Source organism: Arachis stenosperma, chromosome 2 (assembly GCF_014773155.1).
Source record: "Arachis stenosperma cultivar V10309 chromosome 2, arast.V10309.gnm1.PFL2, whole genome shotgun sequence".
NCBI lineage: Eukaryota > Viridiplantae > Streptophyta > Magnoliopsida > Fabales > Fabaceae > Arachis > Arachis stenosperma.
Window position 1 is genome coordinate 71,740,007 of NC_080378.1, and position 11,316 is coordinate 71,751,322.

At 33.1% G+C, this 11,316-nt stretch overlaps 1 protein-coding gene across 7 annotated transcripts; it reads right to left on the reverse strand.

The window, feature by feature from the left end:
- Positions 1–5,055: 5,055 nt before the first annotated feature.
- LOC130961331 (uncharacterized) lies at positions 5,056–10,305 on the reverse strand. 7 transcript variants are annotated; one of them, XM_057887157.1, is made up of 18 exons: positions 9,848–10,305; positions 9,701–9,726; positions 9,413–9,592; positions 9,111–9,306; positions 8,991–9,029; positions 8,513–8,672; positions 8,023–8,223; positions 7,871–7,935; positions 7,454–7,732; positions 7,326–7,368; positions 7,036–7,126; positions 6,582–6,704; positions 6,367–6,402; positions 6,223–6,275; positions 5,922–5,967; positions 5,729–5,793; positions 5,485–5,633; positions 5,056–5,390 (listed from the first exon to the last, which is right to left on the reverse strand). In XM_057887157.1, the coding sequence occupies exons 10-17, from the start codon at positions 7,361–7,363 to the stop codon at positions 5,510–5,512; spliced, it is 576 nt and encodes a 191-aa protein (XP_057743140.1). In that variant the 5' UTR covers positions 7,364–7,368; positions 7,454–7,732; positions 7,871–7,935; positions 8,023–8,223; positions 8,513–8,672; positions 8,991–9,029; positions 9,111–9,306; positions 9,413–9,592; positions 9,701–9,726; positions 9,848–10,305; the 3' UTR covers positions 5,056–5,390; positions 5,485–5,509. The 7 variants fall into 7 exon arrangements, 6 of the variants coding, with proteins under 6 accessions (XP_057743140.1, XP_057743138.1, XP_057743134.1 ...); XR_009079510.1 differs by having other exon boundaries at positions 5,866–5,967; positions 7,326–7,732; XM_057887155.1 differs by having other exon boundaries at positions 7,326–7,732; positions 9,413–9,479.
- Between the last annotated feature and the right edge of the window lie 1,011 nt (positions 10,306–11,316).

Below are 11,316 nucleotides of genomic sequence, written 5' to 3' on the forward strand. Positions count from 1 at the left end.
TCAATGAATAATAAGGTTTCATAGCAGCACCTTAGCCAATACTTAAGGGGGTATCTCAAACTTGGAAACCAATAAGAGTTGAGCTTCAAATATATCCTGTATGAAACCCCATGAACTAAAGATTGATTGCTTTCCAATAAGGACCCATATCCCTCTCTGTTTTCATTCATCCTTCTCATGTTTTACGGCTTGCTTATGGACAAGCAAGATTTAGGTTTGGTGTTGTGATGCCAAGGCATCTTAGGCTAGTTTCACAAGGCTTTTTCGTTTGTTTTCATTAGGTTTCATACACTTTCTTGAGTATTAAGTAAGCATTTGGATGATAAGTTCATACATATCTTGATTCAATCAAACATGGTTATTTATGTGCATTTTCATGAGATTTGTGCCAAAATTTACTTGATGCTATGAATGATGTAAGATCTTGTGATTTTGGCAAGACGTTGATGCATGTGTTTGATTGATGATAGGTGAAGAGAAAGGAAGAAGCAGATGAATAGAAAGGAAGAAGCAGAGAAGACAATGTTGGAGCCAAAGCTGACTCACAAACATTGCCTCAAACGTTGGTGAAGAGAAAAAGAGGCCAACATTGGAGCCAAAGCTGGCCTCCAACATTGCCTCCAACGTTGGTGAAGAGGAGAAGAGGCCAAAGTTGGAGCAAAAGTTGGCCTCCAAATTTTCCTGAAACGTTCCTAACTCAAAGTTGCAAAGTTGGAGCCAAAGTTGGCTCTCAAGGTGCAACATTGGTGGCCAGGTTGGCTCACCAACGTTGCTGGCAACGTTGAAGAAAAAGAGTGCCAACGTTGGAGGGAATGTTGGTGAACCAACGTTACCCCCAATGTTCTCGATAACTTTCAAGTTTTGAAGTTGGAAAATTTTGCAGTGACGCATATGCGTCGATGACGTGTATGCGTGGACACGCATTTTAGCCAGTTGCGCACACGCATAAGTGACGCACACGCGCAAAATGCTGTTTTGACGCATACGTGCACGCGTGGAAGAACAAATATTGGTGCACCAACGTTGGGTCAAACGCTAGTGGCAAACGCCCAAGTGTTAAAACACAACGTTTGACCCAACGTTCCACTCAAACGTTAAATCCAACTTCAATACAAACTAGCATCCATGCAGAGTATGAACGTTAGTTGCAAACGTCCTCATCAACGTCACTTAGAAGCAACTTTCAACTAGTGTGAACAAAGGCCAAGGCCTACATCCAAAGACTTCAAGCCTAAATGAATAAAGTGTATAAATAGATAGAATCGAAGTTAGTTAGGGACTTTTTGATTTTCAACTTTTGGGGAGACTGAAAGGGGAAACCCTGAATTACTTTTCTCTGTACTTTTCTTTCTAGTTTATGTACTTTCTTTTTTTTTTCATTTTTCTGTTTGAATTGAGCTATGAACAACTAAACCCATCTTTATTGGGTTAGGGAGCTCTATTGTAATTCAATGGATCAATTATAGTTTTGATTCTTCTTCTTCTTTCCTTTCTCTTTGATTTACTTGAAAGCTTTCGATCTTCATCAAATTGAGTAGTTGTCTTGGAAAAGAAGCTACTCATACTTGGATTTCCTTTGAACCTTAGAAGAGGAATAAGGAAATCATGCTAGAAATGCTTTCTCATGTTGGATCGAATTGGAGGGTTGGATGGATATAGTGACATATAATCCTAACAATACTTTAACTTGGAAATACATATGGTATAATCAGTGACCATACTTCATCTCTTCCCATGAGCAATTAGATCAAGGAATTGGGCAATTGTTCAAGCTTAAAGAGATTGAATTGCCAAGGAATTGGGATTCAATCACCTAAGATTGCCAAGAGATCAATGAGTTGCATGGATTGAGGAAGAGATGAGAATGAACTTGATACGGAGAACACAATATCTCCTGAACCCAATGAACTCCCCATCTCTGATCTTCCCATTCTCTTTAATTTCTGATGTTTACTTTTATGCTTAATCACCCCATTCCCATTTATTTTCCTGCAATTTACTTTTTGCCGTTTATATTCAGCCATTTACATTCCGTACTATTTACTTTTCCCGCCATTTAATTTTCCGCAATTCCAAATCAAATCTGCTTAGTTCAACTAGAACACTCCTCTAATTAAAGTTCCTCAACCAATCAATGCATGTGGGATTCGACCTCACTCTATTATGAGTTTTTACTTGACGACATTTCGGTATACTTGCCGAGGAAAATTTATTGAGAGACAAGTTTTCGTGCATCAACTTATCAATGGTGCTAGATAAAAAAGTGCCAAGGGGAGCATATATGGTTGTGACCTTGTATAGGGACTATTTCTTTTGTGTTTGATATGTGTTTTTTGTTCTAATGGTTGAATATACAACATTGCGGGACCTAATTAAAGTTGCCTTGCCATTTTCATGTTTAATCAATTTGGATTTGGAATTAGATTTGTTGGACTTAATTGAAGTCACCTTTATAACATGCACTAACACAAGATTATTTAAAATTCTGCAGGGCAGTGGTAAAAACAATGGAGCTCATAATGGATGATCACACTACTCATGAAATTTGATATTTTGTAACTAAGTATATAAAAGAAGTATATATGTGACACTTGTTGGAATTGCATTCTTATTTACTTGTTATGACTTTACTTTTTGGTACTTTGTCATCAAAGCCTACTTTTGTGGTGACAAGTTTTATATGTATGTCTTTTTTTATGGGGAAGTTTATATATTTGTTGGATTAGTTCAATATATATAATTTTATTTTGGTCTATGATTTTAAAATTATATATGAATTTTGCACGAAATATTAGGAAGATTAATGAACAAAAATTCTGACCAAACTTATGGGCACGCTTAAAAAGGGTGGCTATATCTTAATTTTGGGCTCAACAAGCACGCTTAATAAGCGTGGCCATAACTTGGCAACCGGCACGCTTTAAAAGAGTATCTATATCCTCATCTATTGGCACGTTTTCTAAGCATAGCTGTATCTTTTCGTATTTATAAATAGCTACGTTTTTGGAGCATAGCCATTTGTTTACCCTATTGGCACGTTTAAAAAGTGTAGCCATATCTTCCCCTATCAGCACGCTTTTAAAGAGTACCCAAAGCAAACATTCTGGGACGTTTTAAAAGCGTGGCGATATGTGCACTTTTCGGTACGCTTTTTAAGCGTACCAATAGGTTAAGACCTATGGCCACGCTTTTTAAACGTGGCAAGAGATGAAAGTGTGCCAACAAAAAGCGTGCCGATAGATCCACAAAAGCGTGGCGATAGAGCAACCGGCACGCTGGCGGATGTGACCCTTTCAAAAGCGTGCCAATAACTCAAAAAGCGTGACGAAAAATTATTGGCACGCTTTTTTGTACTTTTTGGCACACTTTTAAAGCGTGGCAGAAATTTATTTTCTTGTAGTGATTTTTGTCAAATTCTACCTCTTTAAATGTATATATCTATTATTGATTTTTATTGTATATCAATTACATCTCTAGTTCATTCTTTCTTTAAATAAAAAGACAAATTAATTTGATTTTTCAATTATATATTGTGATTGATTCTTCTTTTAAATAGATCTATAAAAAAAAACTGATTCCAAATTCGCACCAAAATGCGTCACACGTTATCAAGTTTTCTTCTCAATTTTACTTATTAAATTCTCTCTATCTAATATTAATACCATGGTTCTGAAAACCAGACCGGACCGGCCGGTTCAACCGGAAAAACCGGGAACCGGTCAGTTAACCGGTCCAGGTAAGCGCAAAAACCGGCCAGCAAAAAACCGGTAAAAAACCGGTCGAACCGGCCGGTTAACCGATAAATCAATCGAACCGGCCGGTTAACCGATAAACCAATCGAACCGGCCGGTTTTTTAACGGTTTTTTATTAAATTAATATATTTAAAATTATTTTTAGGTTTTTTAATAATTTTATTTAATATTTAATTAAACCGGTTGAACCCCAGTTGAACCCCGGTCGAATCATTAAACCATTGAACCAGTAACCTCACCGGTTCATTGACCGGTCCGGTTCTCGCAACCTTGATTAATACCCATTATGTCTTAGTTACTTCCGTCATTGATTCTTTTTCATAAATAAAATATCTAATTCATTATATGTTTAATTTATATCATATGATTGAGTTTTTTTCTTAGTAAAATAATGTATTAAATCTCATTATGGATGCTTGATTCTTTTCTGATTAATGTCATTATATTTAAATTACATCACATAATTATTCTTTCTATTAATCTAATTCTTTTTAATTAATTTATTTTCATTTTCCTAATTATATCCCATCATTGTTTCTAGTTATAAATTTTTTTTCCATTATTATTATTAGTTTGTGACAAAAAAATAGATTGAAATATCTTAGAATGAGTTTTATATATTATTTACTAAATGGTGTTAAAATAATAATAATAACAATAATAATAATAATAATAATAATAATAATAATAATAATTTATTTGAATTGTAGGAAACAATGATATATTATTGGAAAAATAACAAATAATTCTTTAACTACTTAGATAAGTTTAATAGACAAAAGTAAAAATATATTATATTCCACAACTAGAAAATAGATTAATACAGACAGATTTACAGACAGATTTAGTCTTTATTACAGACGAATTTTTGGTTACTAATGGATTTTGTCCCTCTGTAAAAGTCTCGTCGAAAATTATTTACCGACGAATTTTTTTCGGTCGGAAAATTACCAATGGATTTTTACCAATTACCGACGGATTTTTCCTCTGTAAATTCTCCATCCATTTCCCGGAGACGACAAACTTTTCGACGAATTTTCCGTCGGTAATTACAGACAAATTTTTTGACAGATTTTTTGTCTGTAATTACAGACAGATTTTCTGACGAATTTTCCGTCTGTAATTACATACAGAAAATCCATTTGTAAATATGTCAATAAAGTAAAATAAATTTTTTTTAGATTTTTCCAATTACAAAATAAATATAAATTTAAACAAATTCATCATATTATCAAGCAAAAAAAGAAATACTATAAACAAGCAAGTCAATATAATTCATTTACGTCATATAATTAAAAAAAGTTGAAGCAGAAGTAATGAATATCACTTACATCATATAATGAATATCATTTACATCATTCCACTCTCATACAACTTCATTCATCAAATTAATCTAATTACTTTATAAAACTAACTCACTCACATGAATTGGAGCAATAAAGTTAAAAGTATTATCAAATTATGTGTCAGTTGTTGAAGTAGAAGTAATGCCTCAGGTATTAATCTTGTAGTCAAAGCTTTTCCAATTGGTGATACAGCCAATGCTTGCTGGCGAAGAACTTGGTTTTCTGACTCTGAATTGGAAAGTTTTTTCCTCCAATCTATGTGGAAAATCTGAAGACTGTTTTAACAGCCCACTGAACAGAAATGACACATAATCACAGCCATGACCAATTGAAAGCGACAACGAGAAAGTTCAGAGAAAAATTGAAAAAAATTTGTTCAATTCACCTGTACAAGTGCATCAGGGAAAGATTCAAAAACAATTAAGAGAACTCCTATAGGAGATGATGTCTTCTCTAAAATTAACCCATCTGCAAGCTAAAAGACAAACAGAAGTTTTAAGACCCGTTTCATCTCCGCATGGTAACAAAATCCACCTATTCAAAACAAGAATGAACAGAGTTATGAGATCTAAAAATTCCTTACTAAGTATGGTAAGGATGACACTCAGCATATTCAGTTAGAGACGTACTCTCCATTAATAGCACGCTCAAGCGCATCATCATCTTCAAACCATTGCCGTAATTGGTCATTTGCCTGTATGATAATCAAATGACACTTTAGAATCCAGATCGCAACAAACCTAATAGATATGACTATATAAATTACCAGATAAAAAAACTTCTGAGCAGCAAAAGTACAAAAGTAAATTTTGAGCAACGTACTTTGTCTGAAAGCCTACAACTTAATGGTCTCCCTTCAAGTTTAGAGCTGCAAAAGTGTTACAATCTCTTTATGTTTTAGGTAATCAGTTGGCACAAATCAACAAGTAGTTGATAATGCAATATAATATTTTTCCTGATTAGCACAAAAAAAAAACATTAACATTGTTTCCAATGTTATCAGTTTGCAGGAACTCTCATCATCCATGAAGTTTTTCAATTGGCTCGCATACCTAACATGCAGTTATTCTGATTTCACCAAGTGAAGGTTATTAGAAAAAGGATAGTGAACTCTTGGCATTACCTGTTGCCCTCTAAGATCAAGCTCTCATCATGAGTAGTGTCTGCAAAAACCTCCTATTAAAATGAAGGCGCATAAACAAGTTAGTAAAGAATTAGATAGAATACTAGAATGGACAGTGTAATCAAAAGACAAAGCATGACAAACCTGATGATCAGGGACTTGTTGAATGTCACTGACATCCTATAAGAAACAAGCCATAACTTTTAAGTTCAACAAAACTAAAGTCACACAAAGAACATGGACAGCATAAAAACGTGTAGTATTAGTAGCAAAAGTTACCAAATTTGCAGTTGCAATAACAACAACAATACCACAACAACAAATTATGAATATTGCCTTTCAAAAATAATATCAATTACCTGAAATCTGAGGGAACAAGCTTGAGAGTTTGACCCCAAACAGAGGGCGTTCATAAACAGCATCTTGAGGCATTGTTGATACCATCGTAGATAACAAAAGAGTTCAACAGCAGCACCACCACCCTAGTGCAAAAATCACAACCACCCACGTTAGCAATTCATATGAATCTAGTCCAGAGAACAAAGAACAAATCCATAATTCAATTTTTTTAAATTGTTATCATTCTTTTATTTGTTTAAAAATCATCTCTTTGGACAAACTGAAACAATCCCTTTTATTCAAAGTTCTAGGAATTTCAAGGCCATACTTGAACAAACATTGTTTGAGTATGAATTGAAGAATGAAATAAAATTAAAGTCCAGTCAACAAAGTCTGATATGATGGAATTGATTGGAGAAAAAAAAGGCATAAACACCATTAACAAAATTAACTGCATATATCAAGATAATATACCTCAAAAAAACTTATCATAGTATTAACAACTTCCAGGAGCCTTTCACAATAATCTTCCTTTATGTTTCCCGCATTTTTAAGCTTGGAAATTCTATAAATAAATCAAATAAACCAAATATTAAATATCTGCATATCTAAATTTGTATCCTGTAACAGTAAAGGCTTAGAGAGGTACCTTCTCAGCGCAATGCCTTCAAGCTCATTTAGTAAAGGCTTAGAGAGGTATCTTTTATTTTCACAAAATTCTAAAATTAGAAAATACTGAAAATGAAAACACAAACCAAACACACCTAATTTTCTTTGTAGGGAACAGAAAAACAGTGATCATCAATCCTATATAAAAAAAAGGTGGTGCTACATGATACATCATAAATCTAAAAGGAAGTTAAAAACAGAATATCAATATGAGTTAACTTACTAGCGTCCTTTCTGGCTCCAACACACTATTCAGTCTCTCAAGTACACTATCATCAGCCAAAGATATCTCATCAGCAAGAAAGAGATCACCCCCTCTCATTGCTTTTACAAGGGGACCATCATGCCATTCAAATATGCTACAAATGACTTGGATTAAGAAAAATGGGTACAGAAAATAAAACTATTGTAGAAAATAATGTGTTAAAAAAGATCTCCTAGTAAGGACCATGCACTGTGTTAAAAAATCAGTATGACTTTTCTTCTCCATTGCATCTGAGTCCTGCATCCATTATTAAGACTTTCAGCACTTGTACAATTTGTACTGCATATGGTGAGTGTTTGTAATAAACAGATTTACTAATAATAATTAAAATGAAGAGCACCGAAAACTATATATGAAGACAAATTTTAATGAGACCTTTTTCATTATGGTTTCCTTCTTCCAAGTTTCCACACCCTTGAAGAATGCCTTGGTTTATGTCACTGCAAAAAGCCACATCAAAGATCAATAAGAACTGTAAGAAAGAAGTGAAAGCCTAAATTGTAGTCAATGTTAAGATTCATCATTACCTACAAAGATAACAATAAGCAGTATAGTGACCATCCAATCAGGAAAAAGAACATTGAAGGTCACTCCAATGCTGATTCCAAGCATCAGCATTGGTTGAATGAGAAGTGCCAAATCATAGTCAATTATAGGCATATCCAATGTTGGATGTCTTAGTCTAAGGTTGTAGTAAACAGTTGACAAAGCTGCTCCCATGATCATACCTGAAAACAAAAACAAAATTGGCTTATAATTGAAGATAATTGGACTCATGGGAATCGCAATTCTTTTATTTGAAATGTAAAACTAGGATAATACACAAGTTTTATTATTATTTTCCTGCAACTACTAAAATAACTCATGAAAAATAACAGCAGAACTCTTGAGATTAAAATTTTCTTTGAGCCAAATCAGCTAGTACACCTAAACACTATTTGGCAAACAAACTCAAATGAGAAATTTATAGCAGAATGGTGATCATCAAATTTATTATTATGTGTGCTTTTTTCTTACATTTTGAGATAGCAGTTGATGATTTTGGATCAAAATCAATGATGAGACTAAGCATGGGAATAAATATGCCACCTCCACCAGCACCACCTACGCTTCCAAATGCAACTCCACAAAATCCAATAAAGCTACCAAGCACAATTATCCACCCAAATTCCATATCCTGCACATATTATAATAAATATATATTAACATCCATTTATAAACTTCCCCGACACAAAATAACAATAATAATAATAATTATAATACAATAGAAAAAATGAACTTTACATCAACACATCAGCAAGAACAATAAATTCAATAAATTCTAGCAGCACTTTTTTTAGCCAAAGCTGCTACATAACATAACTGCACTACCAATTTGAAAATAATAATAAAAAATACTCTTTTTTGAATCCCAAAATACATTTAAAAGGGTCAGCCAAAAAAAAATCAAAGAATTCAAAAAGGTTGTTGAACTTGTATACCAATCACTACTCACCATGAGACTTGGGCAAGGAAAACCATTTGATGAGAAAAACTACAGCCAAAAACAGAATTCAATAAGCCATTGATTTGTAGCAACAAATACATATATGGACAAACGATACTGATTTCTAACCTTAGTGGCAGCTGAGACAGGTCCGAAGTAGCTTATTGCTTATTGCTTATCAAACATTTATGTGGGTAACTTCTATTCTATTTTATTTTATTTATCTAATCACTAACACAAGTTGCATTAAAGACTTTACATCCACGCCATCACCAAGTTTTTGACTAGCTGCTCGAAACTCTTCCATAGATTTCTCAGGATTTATCTGCCCCAAAAAAAGATTCAATAGAATGCAAGAAACGGTTTCACAAATAGAAACATATGAGCACTATTAGTTTAATATTCAATTCTGTTTCAATCAAAATGAGTACCTCGAGAGCATATAATGGTGACTCCACTCCTTCAACCGGAACAAGATGTAATACTTCCTCTCCTTCCCTGCCACCATCTCGTCAAATCCACATTGAGATGGAAATAGAGATAATTGACAATAAGAGCAGATTGAATCAGATTAGCCTTCTGCTTCTATTGGTGGTAAAATTTATCAAAACCTTCAAAAATTTTAAGTGAAAGATAGTGACGCTTTAATCTTAGCAAGTAACCTCAAACAAGCAAGTAACTCTAACAAGCAAGTAATCTCAAACAAGACAAGCTTATACCTTCCATATGAATTTTGAGTTGAATTCTGGGAAAACAAAATCACAATAAGCAATGAGAAAGCACAGCGATTACGATAAGCAAACAAAATCGTATGAATTTTGAGTTCAAGTCTGGGAAAAATATAATGCTGCCATTACGAAGATCACCTTGAATTTAGATTGCTTGAGAATAGGAGCATTGCCAGTGGCTCTCCGATGAACAACCACTGCCACAAAACCAAAACCCTAGTTCACGCACCCTATCGGTTCGAACAGGGAGAAAGAGAGAGGTGGAACCACGGCTGACGGTAGAACCGATTTTGGTCGCCACGGAACTAGGGCTTGTGCGAAGGTATGCGAGCCAGCACTGAGGGAGATAAAAGGAGAGAGAGAGGCGCGGCGGTGGTGGAGCTTGAGCTTGCTTTGTTCTGTTAACGAGAAAGACACGGAGCTTGCTTTGTTTAAAAAAGACGAGAAGAAGGAAAAGGTAGCTCCGGTAATTAGGGTGGCCGGCAGTGGAGCTGTAGGTAAGGAATGGAGAAGAAGGAGCTCGTGCGACAGAGAGAAGAAGGAGCCCGTTGACGGAGAGGGAGTTCTTCGATTTGAAGTTGAATGAAGTATTATCAAATTATAGTGTGCTGTGAATAGAGTTCGGGGCAGATGCTAGGTTTAACTAAAAATTATTGACGAAAAATTTTAAATTACGGACGATTTTTTGGTCTGTAATAATTTAATAAAATGCAGTATTTTTGTTCATTTAATTATAGATGAATTTTTTGTCTGTAATCATTTTTTATGAAAAAAAATTAATTTTTTCGACAGAATTATCGAACGATTCTTTTTTTCGTCTGTAATTTATGCTAATTCATTTTTTTGTTTTTCGACAAAAAATCTCTCTAAAATTTCATCTATATTTTTGTGGGATAAAATCCATTAAAAATATCCGTCTATAATAACTAATTTTCTAGTTATATTATTATTTCACGTTAATTCTTTTTGTTAAGATCGTATAATTTAATGATTTTTGCCTATTTTACTAACTCTTTTAGTCTTTGTACCCCAAAATTTTATTACCAATCCAACGTGCAAAAATTTTATCTTTGAAACGGATATTATTTTTGTAGTTATAGTTTTTCTTTATTACTTTTAATTAAATCTATTTAAATTTGTGAATTTTTTTCCCTCAAATTTTTATTGGCTTTAACGTAAGTAACTAACCAATTCTAGTAAGAGATTAATTTTTACTATTTTTATAACCTATTAAAATAAAAACTTTTAATAATAATAAAAATATGTAATACACGAATATTATTAGTATTCAAATAATTGAGAAATCACTACTTATATTTATAAGATGTGGATTAATTTTGGATATTATATAATATGGCAAACTTTTAACACAATATATTGAATAAAATAAAGAATTTAAAAATAAAAAATAAAAGTCTACTTTTCGTTGAGTCAAATAATATCATGCAATCTTTTTTGTTGAATTTTTTTGATAAATTAAATTAATCATAATATATAAGCTTAATTTTATAATAATTATAATTGTAGTTGCAAAGAATAGATATATAAATAAAAATTAGTATTAAAAAAAAAGAAAGCTTCAAAAAGTGTATATTTTTTACTCCAAC